The sequence below is a fragment of the Sapajus apella genome, unplaced genomic scaffold (genome assembly GCF_009761245.1).
Source record: "Sapajus apella isolate SASKATOON/1434 unplaced genomic scaffold, GSC_monkey_1.0 scaffold25, whole genome shotgun sequence".
Classification (NCBI taxonomy): Eukaryota; Metazoa; Chordata; class Mammalia; order Primates; family Cebidae; genus Sapajus; species Sapajus apella.
In genome coordinates this window covers 1,458,120-1,476,836 of record NW_022436965.1, presented here as the reverse complement: position 1 = coordinate 1,476,836, position 18,717 = coordinate 1,458,120, and the positions used below count along the sequence as shown (strand labels likewise).

Genomic DNA, 18,717 nt, shown 5'->3' with positions numbered 1-18,717 from the left:
AACCTAGCGTATCGTGCCAGGTTCATAATGCCTTCCTCTAGACAGTGATATGTACAGATTCTTCTCATGCTTCCTTTATCAAACAAGTCACATGGCCATACGTGTACCTAACTTCAAGCATGCTGGAAGGCAAACTTTCTTATGTGTCTGTAAGAATGAGAACCAGCAATATTTACTGAGAAGCATGAATAACAACTTTGTGTTACATATAGGTAATGTTAAAATATTTTCTCTGTACTTGAAATATCTGTTTTGAGAGATCTCATGATTAAATAAAAATATTTCATATAATATATCTTGACTTTGAATTAATTTCTAATGGTCTAAAATCCAAAAGTTCAGGTCATGCACTCAAAACTTGAGGTCAAAATTCTATATATTGTTGTCTTTATTTATCAGTGCAATAACTGACAAAGTAGTTTATATAAATTATACACTAATTCTAAACTTACATGAAGAGTTCACTTGTATGTGTTGGAATAATGAAGTTTGATAATAGTACATCTCATTGAAAATGAATGAGTACTTAGCACTTTAACTACTTATTAGTTTGTCATTGTGAGGTAATATTGCTTAAAAATTAAATTTATATAGACCTAGAAGAACAAACTACTGGATATACCACCTTAGAAAATTTCAACAAAGCCCATGTAACCATTATGAGGTTACTCTAAAAGGTATGAATGTATTCAGTGTGGATAACTTTTGTCATGGCTTCTAAGAGTTTGTGTTTCACATGAATCGTTTTTATCAAAATCATCCAAATGGTAGCATAAAGTATACACAATTTAGTGAAGTCATCATATATCTTTTTATAAAACTGACCATAGAGTAGCTAGCAAAAATTCTCTGAATATATTGTATTATTTATTGATTTATCTTCACTATAGCATGTGTGAGCATGAAGAAAGCAAATAATAAAACAGTTACTGAAGTCACCTTTTATTTTGATTTTATGATACTCAATCAAAGACTTGAAAAATATTTTTCAGATTAAACTGAATCGTTGAGTGAATTAGGAGTTCAAATAAATAGAGATTATAATAGCTTTTGACAAAAAGGCACATTTCTATTGAGAGACAATCCTTTATAATAAATAAATTGAAACTAACAGAAAAAGCATTATGTTTGTGTGTTCTGGCATATCTATATATTCAATCATATTATTGTTAGAACTAGTACAAGGCAGTCACTCACACTCTTCTTCAGATCTGAATGACAAAGAATAATACAAAACAAAAAACAAAAACAAAAATCTATCAAAATACCTATATAAAAATTTAAAATAACAGTGAGGTAGTGTGATGCTTAATACTGAGTGTCAACTTGATTGGCAAAGTATTGTTCCTGGTTATGTCTGTGAGGGTGTTGCCAAAAAGGATTAACATTTGAGTCAGTGGAGTGGGAGAGACAGACCCACCCTCAATCCGGGTGGGCAGCATCTAATCAGCTGCCCGGCATAGCTAGAATAAAACAGGTGGGAGAATGTGGAAGAACCAGACTTGCTGAGCCTTCTGGTCTCCATCTTTTTCCCATGCCGGCTGCTTTCTGCCCTTGAACATCAGACTCCAAGTTCTTCAGCTTTTGGACTCTGGGACTTATACCAGTGGTTTGCCAGGTGCTCTCCTGCCATAGACTAAAGGCTGTACTGTCAGCTTCTCTACTTTTGAGGTTTTTGGACTTGGACTGATCCGCGACTGGTTTCCCAGCTCCTCAACTTGCAGACATCCTATTGTGGGACTTTAACTTGTGATCCTGTGAGTCAATTTTCCTTAAAAAACTCCCTTTAATATATACATATATCCTATTACTTCTGTCCCTCTAGAGAACCCTGAGTAATACAGGTCATATTTTTGTTTCTTAAAATTGTTTTTTAGACTATGCCTATTGAAAGGATGAATAGGATTACAGTTACTATGACATTCTTAGAGACACATAATGAAGTAAATCAAAGGCATGGACAATGCCTGGACACACATATATTTTATTATCTCATTCATCACTCAATCAGCACATAATAAGACATGTAATAGATCTCCTATATATAGCACATTGCAACAGCCTTTATTTAACAATGCAAATAAATACATTGTTCTCTGCCCTCAAAAAAATGTCAAACTTTTTACTGATAGTGGGAATGATGGCACTGATCTATACATAAAAAAACATCAAGCCATTTGGAACAAATAGAAGGCATTTGGCAAAAGACATTTGAGATTTAAATCAGAAGTCATTACATAAAACACCTGATTGGCACTCCATAGCCATCTTATGTCAGATGCTACACAGATAATAAAATACCTAGGAATACAACTAACAAGGGATGTGGAGGACCTCTAAGTCTCATAACTAGAGATAAATTTATGGAAAATAAAAAGCAACAAATTATACTACCAGAGAAAATCAATCACAGAGAAAGTAAGAAAAGAAGAGACTGAAAGCCGGAAAACAAGCTACAAAATGGCAGTAGTGTCCACTTACTTATCAACAATAACACTGAATGCAAATGGTCACACTTGTTCAATTAAAATGTATATAGTGGATGAATGAATAAAGAAGCAAGACCTGACTATATGTTGCTTTCAAAAAAACTCACTTAACCTAGAAATACATTCATGGACTGAAAGCGAATGGGTGGAAAAAGATACTCGATATAACTGGAAACCAAAAGAGAAGGAGTAGCTATACCTACGCCAGACAAAACAGATGAAAAATCTAAGATTTAAAAAGACATAGGAAGTCAATATAAAATGATAAAGTGGTAAATTCAGCAAGATAATAAAACAACTATCAATATATATGTGCCCAAGAACAGAATTTTCCTGTAAGTATATAAAGCACACATTAGTAGAACTAAAAAATATGCATAAGACTATAATACAGCAGGGAAATTTAACACCTCACTATCAGTAATAAGCATATCTATCCAGACAGAAAACTAACAAAGAAAGAGCATAAACGACACACTAGATCTAAAAGACATTAACAGAACATTTCACCCAACTGCTGCAGAATATACATTCTTTTCTTCAGTGCATGGGACATTCTCCAGAATAGACCATATCTTAAGCTACAAAAGAGTCTGAATATATTAAAAAATAAAAATCTTATCAAGTACTTTTTCTGACCACAATGGAATAAAATCATAAACTGAAAACAAGAGGAACCTTGGAAAATACACAAACACATAGAAATTACACATCCTACTGGATGGCAAAAGTGTCAATAAAAAAATAAGAAGGAAACTAAAAAAATATGTAAAACAAATGAAAAACGAAAATACAACAAAATGTATGAGATACGATAGAATCTGTATCAAGAAGGATGTTTAAAGTAAAAAATGCCTAAATCATAAAAGTACAAAGACTTCAAATAACCTAACAATGCACCTCAATGAACTAGAAAAGAATAAACCAAACCCAAAATTAGTAGAAGTAATAAAAATCATAGCAGATATGAATAAAATTGAGACTAAGTTCAACAAAAGGAAAAGTTGGGTGTTTGAAAAGATATTAACAAACCCTTAGCCAGACTAAGAATAAAGGAAGAAGAGGCAAATAAATAAAATTAGAAATGAAAAAGGGAAGTAAATGAAATTGATACTAGAAAAATACGTGACCAATGATAGGAAAAGTTGATTTTTTGAAAAGATAATCAAAATTGACAAATACTTAGCCTAAGAAAAAAACAAAGACATAAATTAATAAAATCAGAAATTAAAAAGGAGACATACAACTGAGAACCCAGAAGCACACAGCATCATTAGAGACTATTGTGAACAACTACATGCCAGAAAATTGGAAAGCTTGAAAGAAAGAAATAAATTCCTGTACACATACAACTTACCACGATTGAAATACGAATAAACAAAAAAATTTAACAAACCAATAACCAACATGGTGATCAAAGACATAATGCAAAGTCTCCCATCAAAATGAAACTCAGGACCATACAGCTTCACTGCTAACTCTACTAAAATTTAAAGAAGAAGCAATACCAGTTCTATCCAAACTCTCCAAAAATTTGGATAGAAGGTAATACTCCAAACTCATGATATGAGGCCAGCATTACCCTGATACTAAAACCAGATAAAAACATGACAAAAAGGGAATGAGAACACTACGAGTCAATATCACTGATAAGCAGAGATGCGAAGATCATCAACAAAATACTAGGAAACCAAATTCAACAACACATTGACATGATCAAGTGAAATTCATTCCAGAATGCAAAGGTGGTTCAATGTATCCAAATCAATAGACATCATATATCACATTAGCAGAATCAAGAACAGAAACCATATTATTATTTCAATAGATGCCAAAGAAGCACTTGATAAAATTGAACATCACTTCATGACAAAAACTGTCATCAAAATGGGTATAGAAAGAATATACGTCAATATAATAGAGGCCATATATGTCAAACCCACAGTTAACACTATACTGAATATGGAAAAAAAACCTTTTTCTTTTGAGAAAGGCCTTTTCTGTAAGGGCTGGAGCAAGATAAGGATGCTTACTTTCACCGCTTTTATTCAATATGACATGGGAAGTCCTGTTCAGAACAAGTAGGCAAAAGAAATAAATAAAAAGCATACAAATTGGAAAGGTAAAGTAAAATTAGTCTTGTTTGTAGATAACATAATTTCATACCTAGAAAAAAATACTCAATGAAAACACTGTTAAACTGATAAAAAGATTCAGTAAAGCTGCAGAATACAAAATAAACTACAGAAATCAACGAATAATCTGAAAAAAACAAGAAAGCAAACTCATATACCATGGCTACAACTATATAAAATACCTCAAAGCAATCAAACCAAAAGATGGAAAGATCTGTATAAGAAAAACTACGAAACTCTTATGAAAGAAATAAAATACAAAAAATGGAAAGATATTTTATTCTTGTGGCTTGGAATAATTAATGTTGTTAAAATGCCAATACTGCCCAAAGCAATTTACAGATTCAGCACAATTCCCATCAAAACACCAGTGGCATTCTTCACAGAAATAGAAAAAAAAAATTCTAAAATTTATATGAAACCACAAAACATACCCAAATAACTACAGTAATCATGAGCAAAAAAGTACAAATCTAGACCCACCACACTACCTGACTTCAAAATTTACCATAATGCCATAGCAATCAAAACAGCATAGGACTGGGATAACAGCAGACACATAGACCAATGGAATAAAATAGAGAACCCAGATATAAATTCACACATCTACAGCCAACTCAGCTTTGACAAAGACTATACAAACACTGAGGAAAAGAAAATCTTTTAAGTAAATATTGCTGGAAAAACTGGATAATTTTATGCAGAAAAAACTAGACCCCTATCTCTCACCATATACAAAAATCAGAAATATAGACCTAAATCCAAAACTTGAAACTATAAAACTAAAAGAAGAAATAATTTAGAAAACACTACAAGACATTAGTCTCCACAAAATTTTTTTTGTATGTAAAACCTCAAAATTACAGGCAACTAGGACAAAAAATAGACAAACTGAATTATATCAACCTAAAAAGCTTCTGCTTCTGTACAGTAAACAATCCACAACGTGAAGAGATAACCCACAGAAGGGGAGAAAATATTTGCAAACCATTCATCTGTCCACGTATTAATAACCAGAATATACAAGGAGCTCAAACAACTCAGTAACCAAAACAAAATACTAAAAACAAAAACTAATAATCCAATTAAAAACTGGGCAGAAGACCTGAATACACATTTCTCATAAGAAAGCATAAAGATTGCAAACAGGAATAGGAACAAATGCTCAACTTCACTAATTATCAGAGAAACGAAAATCAAAACTACAATGAGCTATCATCTCACCCAATTTAAAATGGGTTGCATCAAAATACAAGCAATAACAGATGCTGGCCAGGATGCAAACAAAGGGGAACACTTCTACACCGTTGGTGGGAAGACAAATCAGTAGAGCCACTAAGGAGAACTCTATGGAATTTGCTAAAAAACCTCACGTAGAACTACCATATTATTCATCTCACTACTGAATATATATCCAAAATAAAGGAAATCACTATATAGAATATTTATTTGCACTCCCTTATTTATTGCAGCACTATTTCCAATAACCAAAATATGGAATCAATTTAACTGCCCATTAGTGGATGACTGGATTAAGAAAATATGGTACATGTACGCAATAGAATATTATTCAGCCACAAAATAGAATGAAATCTTGTCATTTGCAGCAACACAGATGGAACAAGAGGCCTTTATATTAAGTGAAATAAGTCAGTCACAGAAAGACAAGTGTTCTAACTCACATGTTCCCACTCCTATGTGGATGCTAGTAAAAGTAGATGTCATGAAGATAGAGAGTAGAATAGTGGTTTCCAGAGGCCAGGAAGGGTAGTGGGTGTTGGGAGAAAATGAAGGGGATAAAAGAATATAAATGTGTTTATTACATGTGCCTAAAACTCGTAAAGATAATAAATATCGTATGTATCTTTTAACTAAGTAAAAATAAAACAATACTAACACAACCCACAAAACACTACACAATTAAAATTAATGTAATTTTATTATAAAAATAAGTAAAGTGAAAATTAGCACTAATGAGAATCACACTGAAGAAGGTATAAAATACTGTCTTCATTTTTGCTGCATTAGAGAAACAGCAGTCACTAGAAAACTAGAGAGAGACCTCAGACGTATCAGACGGTAAGTACTAAGAAAAGCAAAAAATTTATTAAGTGACTAACACATCAATGTAGGAACTGGCTAAATTCTAATCCCAATAGTACACAGCAATACACAAAGCACCATTTAATAACCAGTAATAAAAGCAATGAAAATATCCATTTGAAAGAACAAAAAAAATAAAAAATTTTCCAACTATATAATAGTTTCTTGCAAAAGGATAAATTAGCCATTTCAACATAATTTTTGTCAAAATTTAAAACTGTTTTATTAAAATGTATGTCTTACCTGATTCCTCAAAGTCACTGTTGTAGGCTTTCCAGGTTTCAGTTATTCGAAGAAGATTCTCTTCCATGGCTTGAATGTCCATGGAGGGGCAGTTGCATTCTGGAAATTTGGGACCACAGTGACACCAGCAGTCATTTTCCTTGCAGATAAACTCTCCTTCTGAATTGCAAGCAATGTAACTCAAAGCTGCTTGTACAAAACGTTCCTGAAGATAGTCTGGTAGAAGCACTTGAAGCCCTTGAAGAACAAACAAATCAAACAAATTTACTTTTCTAAAGAAAAAATTAAAATACTTATTTACAATAGTCAATCAAAACAATAAAAATTTTAGTATATTAAATTTTGAATTTTGTAAACTATCAAAATAATAGCTAAGTCTACATACTGCAAATACTTATAACTTTTTCAATGTATGCTGACTTCATAAATATGGACCTCAGAAACACAGATGATTAATCACGGAGATGATTAAAAACTCAGATTATTTGATATAACTTATTATAATATCTGGTTATTTTTTATATAACATAGATAGAGCCTATCTTTCCAAACCTTTGAAAATACACATATGCATTTATTTTCTGCCAGTTCATTTCAAGTGGTTTTCAATATTTTCATTTTGCTTGCAGACTACCAGACCACATCAATGTAAATATCATATAATGAGTTGTGCCATTGGTAAAACACATATTGAATGTTGATGGTAAGGCCTAACACATGCCATTAACAACATATAATTTATATAGTACAAAGAGTGAATACTAAAAATGACTAATCAGAAGGACTGATTATTTCTTTGTCATGTATAGACAGCCCTAGTGATATAGCCCATTAGTTTCTAGAAACATGTTTAGTAAAGTTGCTATCTCTTTAAAAACTATGCAAATTATTGTAAAAGTAATATTTGGAGTTTTCTCAGGGAGTAACATTTGTTATGATATTTCAAAAAATAATTTTGATTTCAGTATTTCTGGCTACTTAAGAAAACTTAAATACTAAATATTTAAAAAAATAAGTAGGTAAAAATAAATACAAAGCTAAGGAAAAATCTGGTAATAGCAAAGTGTTACTTACAAAAAAGTTAAATTTTTATAATTTTACACGTTTTCTTTCTAACAAAAACATCTATTTTGACCCTTCACTACTATCTTAGAGGCCTATTTAATAAAATTCTTAGCTTAACATTTGGAAAAAAATTTGATTTACAAATATCTTGACAAATTGCAAAATTTCCTTTGCAAATTGTTGGAAAAAGCACTCCTAGGACATATAGTCAATATTTTATTAATTTTCATTTCATCTAGAATAAATATTTATTGACTATTGTCATTTTAAAGAAAATTGCTAGGTGAGATACAAATGTGAAGGTGACTGAGAAATGTATTTGTCACAGAGTTATTTGCAATATATTTGGCAAAAATAAAAGATGCAACTACATAAGACACATGTGATTCAATAAATATAATTAATTGGGTAAGCAATTAGGGTCACAAAAATAGGAAAATATCTGTATATCTGTATGTATAGTGTGTGTACAGATATACGTTTATGTGAATTATGAGTTTCTTAGTAATGACCTTCTTTTTCATAACTCTACTCTTCCAGTGGAAAAAGAATTGTTCCTGAACTAAAATTACACACACACGCGCACACACACACACACACACACACACACACACACACACACGTTTCCTCTTTCAAGTCATTATTTCATTCTACTACCCCTAAATATTTGTATTCAAATATAATATATTTTTATTCATCAATGCCTTTTCTCAATCCTAGTCATACTTATCTTCTATAAAAGCAAATATCTTGAAATGCATATATGTATACATATATTTCCTGAAAATCTAAATAATATGAAATATTATGTAGCATAAATTATGCTATATATAATTTCTTGATAATAAAAATTTTTTAAAATACTTCTGACATAATTATTATACCTACTGTATGTAATATACAATTTAACAGAAGTACACTGATATGTATAGAGAAATATTTTTTGAAGCAAATATAATCAGCTTCTTGAAAACACATGGTTTGAATGACTGAGTAGGACCTTTGTTGATTAGTTTATGCATCTTTTTATCGCTAGAAAAAAAGCATATATTATTATCCATCTTCATTTATATATATATGTCAGTACTAGAAAATGTGTTTCAATAAATTAGTAAATATGAAAAAATAGTTTCATGAAGCAGTATTATTCAATTTTTGCTATAAACCAAAAACAATTATGACCTATCATTAAAAATTAAATTTAATCGCCCATATGAAAATAGCTTAGTCCTGTGTCAAATGAATTAAAATAAAATATTGGGAACCAACTGATACGGAAAAGTGTTTGTAATCCGGTCATATAAATCAATCATTTTCTCAAGGTCTTGGAATTTTACCAAAAATTTACTACCAAAACTTAATAAATAACTTTTCATTATTCCAGTTACACTTTCGCTCAAAGGCACCTTGTTTGATACGTTATGCTCATGAGCAGTTAAACAAATTTGAAATATTATTATTTCCATATGTGTTTGCCAATAACTTTTTATAACTACTTTTTATTATCTACCTTAAATATATTTTCATCAATAGCTTAAAGTTGTAGCTAGGGTTCTTTTAATTTTTGAAAAATGTCTGTTCTGTAATAGTCTCAGGAAAACCAGATTTCAAAGACCTTCTTTTCCATCTCTCATTTTTAAAAAATGTTTTTTTGTAAATGGTTAAGTCGTAGAGTTTTGTTCTGAATTAGTTGTCTAATCGTCTAATCCAGTTGACTTCAGCAATTATTGGCGCATTATTTGTTTGCTTAGATTCAATTCCACTTCAGGAACACTTCTTTTTCTACTGGAAGAATAGAATTTCAGAAAAAGGTCTTTACTGAAAAATTGTCATATCAGAATTCTCTCAAGAATGTACCTAAATTCAGAATATTCCAAAATGGGTCAAACACTCTGATTCTAAAACTTCACCTGGTACTTAGAAACAAAACACAAAACACAAGCAACTATCTATATTTATTTATCTATCATCTACATCTCTATCCATCGATTCATTGGACCAAATATCTAACTAGCTAACTATGAAAGACATGAAGATCTCTGTTGTTACCTTAATAAAAATTATTCAGTGACACTGCTATTTACAATTGCCACATATGGTGACCCCGAAATATCTATATCCTTCAAAGGAAGGCACCATGGTAACATTGATCCAGAATTGATGAATAGTTCGCATTACTTTTTTTTTTTTTTTTTTTTTTTGAGACAGAGTTTTGCTCTTGTTACCCAGGCTGGAGTGCAATGGCGCAATCTTGGCTCACCGCAGCCTCCGCTTCCTGGGTTCAGGCAATTCTCCTGCCTCAGCCTCCTGAGTAGTCGGGACTACAGGCACGTGCCACCATGCCCAGCTAATTTTTTGTAGTTTTAGTAGAGACGGGGTTTCACCATGTTGACCAGGATGGTCTCGATCTCTTGACCTCGTGATCCACCCGCCTCGGCCTCCCAAAGTGCTGGGATTACAGGCGTGAGCCACCGGGCCTGGCCCGCATTACTTTTTAAGGTAAGGTTGAAAAGGTGAACCAACATTATGCTTGGATTGTTAATACCAATTAAATTTTTAAAAGAGTGCATGAAATATTGAGGGTCTTGAAATTGACTTCCTAATATTTTCAGAAAGGAATTTATGCTCACGAGTGCATAAATAAAGTTGTAATAGACAATTAAAGATATAGAGCTGGAAAATGAAAAAAAGAGAAAGTGATGGAGTTTCTGAGTTACTCACATTAGTTGAAGAGCATAGAAATAATAATTATACAGAAGAGAAAAGTTCCATCATTTATTCCATGTGTTAATTATTTTTCCAGGCAGATAAGGAAATGAGGGTTTTTAAAAATAATGTAATATTTTGAAAACTGAAGACAGTAATATAGACAAAAATCAATAAATCTAATATTATTTTTATAATATTTTTATTCTTCATAATAAACTGAAATAGTCATACTAATTGGTATAAACATGTGTTGTCACTTTTATCATAATTCATATTCTGATGGAAAGTTAATCTATATATTAAAAAGGAGTAAGCAGTAGAGAATTGCAAGAAATATTGGTAGACAACATTTTTATTTAAATTAGAGAAAATATTTTAATAAATGTAAACCTATAATTGGTATTGATAAATTGAGTAACATTTAAACTGTTAAAATATTTCAGAACTTTGTACTTTCAATACAACTCAAAATACATGGCATTCATTCACTATTTAGGATAAATTTAAACAATTCAATGCTGTTACATTTTTCTTTTAATTAGTTATTTAAACAAATAGATTGTTGCTTTATTAATAACATCACTATTATTAAAATTATGTTTTGATATAATGTGTACAGAACAATTTTGCACAAATAGATTCTAATTACTAAGCTCTTGATAAGGATTTCTTCCCCTTTTGTGGATACTATGAATTATTAAAACAGTTTAATTATTTATTTTTTAGAGGCAGGGTCTCATTGTCTCCCAGGCTGGAGTGACAGTGAAGTGCAGTGATGTGGTCATAGCTCACTGCAACCTTGAACTCTTAGGAGCAGCAATCCTCCTGCCTCAGCCTCCTGAGTGGCTGGGACTGCGGGCCTGCAACACCAATGCCCAGCGAATATTTTTCCTTTTTGTATCTCACTATGTTGCTCAGGCTGTTCTTGAACACTAGGCTTCAAGTGATCTTCCTGCCTCAGCCTCCCACAAGGCTAGGAGGACAGGCGTAAGCCACCACGCGGGGTCACTGTTATATTTTTCAAGATTGCAAAGTTGAGAGAAAAACTGGTAGGGTTTCTGAAGCTTTTAAGCATTTTTATGTAAAATTGAATAATGTAAATATTCAGCTCTAAGTTATGCAATTCAAAAAGGCATACCAGAGAATAACAACTCAAAATTACCTCTTTGATCAGTCAACTTAATTTTGACAATAAGTGTCATCACAAAGACTTATCTGAACTTGTTCAACTAGCAGTGTTAAAACATGTGTATTCATACCTGTTCCTGCCTACAAGAATGAGCAAGTATGCATACCTATTGTATTTGTTAAAAGTTCTTATGAATACAATACTCTGTATTGAATATCTAAAATATGTAATAATAGAAAATAGCAAATTATTATAAAATCTATCTTTAAAATGGAAATAATACGAATATAAATATTTTGTTAATATATTCTTAAGTACATTTCTATTTACCAGAAGAAAAATGCAATCTTGAATGTCACATTAGATTATATTTAAAATGTCAACAGTTCATTTTACACCATACATAAATATGGTTACAACTTTTATAAGAGTGTTTAAGAACAAAGTCAAAGCGCAGGCAAGCATATTAAGAAACTGTAACATAATGAGATAATGATTACTATATGTAAGAAAAATATTGTTAAAACAGATTTTCAATTGCTGTATGTTACTTAATTTGAGAAGAAAAGCGAATTTTGGTATTTTCTTGTACCAGTTAAAATTATGAAATTAGACTTTCATGAGAGTTTTTAACAGCCTGTATGTATATGCAGTTTATTTAAAAAAATGTTAAAGAAATCACGACTGGATAATTGTCATCCAGGCTTATAAGACAATTAATGAAATTTTACCTACATACCTTGCAACTGAATCTTATTCTCAGGACTCTGAACCAGAACAGAACTGACAGAATCTAGGTTGTCATAGTTACTGCAGCCAAGAGGACCAGTCCGTGTTTCTGTTACCTGGCAAACAAAACATCAACTTTATTATCTAAATATACAAGGTCCTTTTGGTTCAATGTAGTTGTCACACACTAATATTATACATTTGACAGTCTTTTGGTTCAATGTAGTTGTCACACACTAATATACATTTGACAGTAAATATCATCGAAAGGTCCAGGATCCCATACACACCAGCAACGCACACACCTAAACATAGTGGAGAGCAGTAACTCCCTTTGTCTTTAGCTCATTTTCTTTCCTTTGGTGGGACATAAATATTCTAGGAAAATAATGCATGCCATCTTTGTTCAAAAGCATAACTCATAAAGTCACTGATTTCACCCAAGATATAACAAAGGACCTCTCTTTATGGAAGAAAGTGAGTTCTGACTTTTATGAGAATTGTTTGTGTTTGTTTTTACTCAATAAATCAGAGCCATATGTCAGGCTACTCTGTCAAAACTGACTTTATTATTTTATTTTTCTTAAAAATCTGTAATTTTTCCTGTTTTTATGTTGGCAAGAAAGTCTAAATTCTCTGTTTGCCTTCTATCTGGCCCACTTCTTTCCAATACGCCAGGTATCTCCCTGTTCAGCTTGAAGTTCTATGCCTTTGCTTATACAACATCCTACACTCCCACCCCACTTGGATTAAAAATTTCTCCTTTACAACTTTGACTAAGCAGTTTTATCTAACCTCAAAATTAACACAAAGTATAAACATTTTGTAATGTTCAAACATTTACACAAAGTATTCCTTGATGATTTCCACCTGTGTTGTTATTTACCATTTCTATCCTATTTTGGTTTGCAGCACACAGATTTCATACTTAAATATATAATCTCATAATATGGGCTGACTTTTTCATGGATGTCTTGGGATGGAGACTAATGAATTATATGATGCTGAAAATGCATCCTTAAGATTTAATCCTGAAGATTTAAAACTATTTAAAGCAGAGCAGTGTTGTCAGAATCTTTGTGTTTTTAATAAGATATTCTTTAATAATCAGACTGTTCTTTGCAAAACACAATTTAGATCACTTCATTCCACTGTTTACAATAATTTAATGGTTTCCCATTCTTACCCAGGGTATGACTTAGGGCCTTTTATAAACCTTGGAAGATACCGTATCACCCAGGTCCCTGTCACCTCCCTAGATCCATCTCTTCTCTTGTTTATTCTGCCTTGCTGTATCTCAAACATACTTGGCATTCTGATGCCTTGGGGTATTTGACTTGTTGTTCTACTATCTGGAAATTTCTTCCTCAAAATGTTTTCTAGCTAATCCTTCACTTCTTTCAAATTTTTGCTCAAATCTCATTCTCTTTGGACTCCTTGGACTAACCTATTGAAATGAACACCCCTACCTCTTAAAACAATTTTTTTTCCTTCTTACCTTGTTCTACCCTTTTCGCAGTAGTTATCAGCTTCTAACATGCTCTATAATTTACTCATTTGTTATGATTACTGTTGACACCTCTCACTAGAATAAGAGCTCCACAAGTGCAGGAGATTTTGGCTATTTTGTTCACTCACATATCCACAGAACATATCAAGTTCTTGTGTCAGCCCAGGAGCATTGATGAAGAGAAAGAGGAGGAGGCAGCATAAGAAGAAGCTTCCTAGCATGGAGCAGGAAAGACATTAAAGCCATTGTGGAGATGATGAAATCCTAAACAGTGACAATAAACTTTATCTGAAGAAGTTCATTTGTGAAAAACAAGATAAAACAAGGTCAGGAAATGACAACATTATGAAACACTGAAAATGTTCATTGCTAGAGAAAGGCCACTGAGGTTTCCAGCATTAGTGATAACATTAAAAATATGAAGCTAAGAAGCCCACTGTGGAGGACATCTAAGGGAGCTCGGTTTTGAACATGTTGACTCTCTTTGGTGGAAACATTTAATAAGAGTAGCAATACAGGTTTATGTCTTAGAAGTTATGTCAAAGATGAGACTACTAATTTGGAAGTCATCAACTAAGAGGTAATAATCAATGATGAATACAGACACATCAACTCAAATGCATTGAGTGCATGTTTAATTTGTGTCATGACAACTTCATTATATTTTCTAAATGATAAGTCCTTTATAGTAACCAAGATTGACTATGCATACATAGCAAGAGTTGATAATGCGGTTTATCATGAACAAAGCATTACTTTTTCCTTAGCACCACAACTTTGAATTATTCTCCACTTACTATTCCCCACTCATGATACTGAATAGGTCTTATTTTGTTTAGAGAAATAATTTATAGTGTTGATATGATAGATGTATGTATAATTAATATTTAAATATAAATTAGTAATAGCCTAAGGGCAAAGGGAAAAGTAAAAGCATTCAAGAGAATACTTAAGGTATAAGGTAATTTAAATTTTCATTTTATCCTATCATGTGGTCCTATTGACAACCAACGTGTATCACAGAAATATAAACACACACCACTCCATGCCTTTTTTAGGAAGTTTTGTAGGTAAAATTGGCATTAAGCACATACTCATTGACATATGTGATCTTGGAAAAGGGAAGGCAAATTCCTAACACTTAACCCTTGAAAGAAGATAAATAATATTACCTCATTACAGAGAGTCTCTTATAGTCACCTACTCTGTTATTGTGATTACATGTTAAAAAATTAAATAAGAGACATACATTTAGAGAATATTTGAATAGTTCTATCTTTACATATTGCTTGACTTTCTCATCTTTCACAAATACAATAAGTTTAGCATATCATATTTATATTTTGTTCTCTATCCTTCACAACTGAATTCACTGGTCAAAGTCTGGTTTAATATAAATTTTACAAGCTCTAGCATGTTATATGAAATAAAGCTATTTTTCAATTGTATTCCACCTAAGGACTCTATAGGCCTTACTAATGTCAGCATTAGTAAATGTGTCCATACTTATTTTATTTTTTAAAATAATAAAGTGAATTAAAATGGAAGGAAAAAATAAGTCAACTTACTACAGAGATGATAACTGTGCCAAAACACAGAATAGCAGTTTACTTGTTTGTTCCAACCTATCATTTTTAATAATAAAAGTAACAAATTCCTATGTTGGAAATTTAAGCAATGAAATAAAGTAATTAGCCAGAGGAACCACTGCCATTTTTTTCTACTTTACTATGTTTCCCCCATCCTTTTATCAGACATGAAAATGGCTGAGACTAGGAGCAAATGCTCTTCAAGACTAGTCTTTATTCACAGCACCCAAATATCATGCTCTTTACCTTTTCACAGTGTATATCTTATTAAAGTAATTATTTTATTTGCTTCCTAGTTACATTAGGTTATATCAATGTAACTTCTGAATAATTTTATCAGCCATCTATTATGAACATAAAACACTGGAATATTGATAAGTACAATTAGCTCTTTTACAATAGAGTTATGCTCAAAGAGGCATAACCTAAGACTTTTCATCTGAAATCGATTTTCTCTTCCAGAGACCTACATCTCATCTAGATAACTACAAATGAATGTCAAAACTTAAGAGGAGATTTTGCTTATTCTATATTGTAGCAAGAAAACCACATCTGAAATGTCAGGAGCTGAAGTAGGGCAGTAGTGAAATTTGTTACTGGTTCCTACATCCTGAACCGCTATACCAGTTATTTCCTTTTACACATTTTGCCGATCTTTACCTTGCATATACCCTATCATACAGTCCACTTCAATTGTCTCTCTCATTTTCAAGAAATAAGTGTTTCTATTTTTTAACTATTCAAAACACTTTGGGTTGAGAAGGTAGAAGCTATACTAGTGAACCTTAAATATATATGGCTTGTATTGAATTTCTGATATCTTAAAACTTAATATAAGAATTGATGCTATTTTTAAATAGAAATAAAGATGTAATCTTACATAATTAGTTCAAAAAATTTATTCCCTGTATCATCTTTGTTTTTTAAAAATATCAATTAACATAGTTGCAATTCATATATGCAGCAAATGACTCATATCTAGAATATATAAATTCTACTAACTAATAATAATATGGCAAAAGCAACACTGAAAAAAAATATTTGACAAAAAATACATCTAAACATCCAGTAATTATGAAATAGTTTTCAACTTTATTATCAAAGAGCTGGAAATTAAAACAGTGAGAAACTAGTATCCATTCACCAGAAACTCTTATACGTATACAAATGCAGACAGTGCCACATGGTGACAATACAGTGGAGAAACTGGAATTCTCATATGCTGCTGGGAGAGTAAACTGGTACAATCACTTTAGAAAATTATTTGAAAGCATGTACGTCAGTAGACATAGGCACATTATACGAGCCAGATACACAGCCAACAAAAATGTGAACATGTGTGTGTACAAAAGGCACTTGCAAAGAGGTTCATATCAACTATTCTTAGTAATCCCAAACAGAAAATATTACAGTGGTGTATTAGTCAATTTTCATTCTCCCATAAAGATGCTACCAGAGAATGGGCAACTTATGAAGGAAAGGCGTTTAATCGACTCACAGTTCCACATAGCTAGGAAGGTCTAAGACACATGGCAGAAGGGAGAAGGTGAAGGGAGCAAGGCACATCTTACATGGCAGCAGGTGAAAGAGAGTGAGAAAGTACCATTCTTTGAAACCATTAGCTCTCCTGAGAACTCACTATCATGAGAACAGTATGGGGGAAATCACCCCCATTATCCAATCACCTCCCACCAGGTCCCTCTCTCAACACGTGGGAATTCCAATTTAAGATGATATTTGGGTGAGGACACATAACCAAACCATGCCAAGTGGCAATCAGCAATAAAATGCAAAAGTAAATAGATTTGAATACGGTACTACAGTAAGAATAAATTTTTATGTATTCTGTCCTCAAAATACAGAACAACATAAACAAATCTCACAAATATAATGTGGAATGAACATTATATAAATGTTCCAGTATTCTAACACTATAAGTTTATTTTGCTAATTCTGAACTTCCATTAATATAAAACTCATTAATATAAAAATTCTGAACTTCCATTAATATAAAAGTATTAGTCAAAATAAACTTATAGTGTTAGAATACAGAATGGAAGTTACCCTTTGGATATAGGAATGATAATAAAAGGGCATTAGGAGAAATACTTATGTTTTAGTAATGTCCTATTTTTTAATGCAGGCCATGATTGCTGAAATGTTTTCAAATTTGAACACTTTGTGTACTCTGTATAAATGTTATATGTAACTAACATTTGCTAATAGAAATTGGTTAATATTAATTTTCCTTGTGAACTATATCAAGGAAGATACCCTATCATCTATGTCTATATCTACATATGTATAGATATCTAGACACCTATCTATTTACCTGTCTGTTTTTATCAATCATCCATGTGTATGCACTACAATACAAGTTTGGATTTTCATACTTACATCCTTCCTATATAAAATTATTCTAACAGAGTTTGGCAAAGAGAAAATGCTGAAATCTGACACTGTGAAAGATCGGGTGTTGAACAATGAGAACACATGGACACAGGGAGGGGAGCACTACACACCAACACATGGACACAGGGAGGGGAGCACTACACACCGGGGTCAGTTGGGGGGAAATAGGGGAGGGACGGTGGGGGGTGGGAAGCTGGGGAGAGATAGCAAGGGGAGAAATGACAGATGTAGGTGATGGGGAGGAAGGCAGCAAATCACACTGCCACGTGTGTTCCTATGCAACAATTTTGCATGTTCTTCACATGTACCCCAAAACCTAAAATGCAATAAAATAAATAAATGGGAAAAAAACAAAAAACAAACTACTTTTTCAATTACTAATGTGAGTTTATTTTAAAATCCAAGACAATCAATTCTTAATCAACGTAGAGTATGTCATATCAATTTTGTTTTATTTCAAGGCTATAATTACTACTGTTCTATAATTGACGATGTACAGATAATAAATCAACTTTTGACTAGGAATTAACAGGTTAATATCAATATGTCATTTTTATTTTATAAGCACCCTCTATTCCAAACAATACATTTACCTCAAATGAAA

At 32.0% G+C, this 18,717-nt stretch overlaps 1 protein-coding gene across 6 annotated transcripts in view; it reads right to left on the bottom strand.

The window, feature by feature from the left end:
- Nucleotides 1-18,717, bottom strand: part of BRINP3 (BMP/retinoic acid inducible neural specific 3) — a 360,785-nt gene that overhangs the window by 121,973 nt on the left and 220,095 nt on the right. For all 6 annotated transcript variants that reach the window (XM_032291134.1, XM_032291130.1, XM_032291131.1 and 3 more), the window contains 2 exons: nucleotides 12,613-12,718; nucleotides 6,971-7,207 (listed from right to left, as the gene is read on the bottom strand). In XM_032291134.1, coding sequence (XP_032147025.1) covers nucleotides 6,971-7,207; nucleotides 12,613-12,718 — 343 coding nt within the window. The remainder of the gene's footprint in view (nucleotides 1-6,970; nucleotides 7,208-12,612; nucleotides 12,719-18,717) is intronic.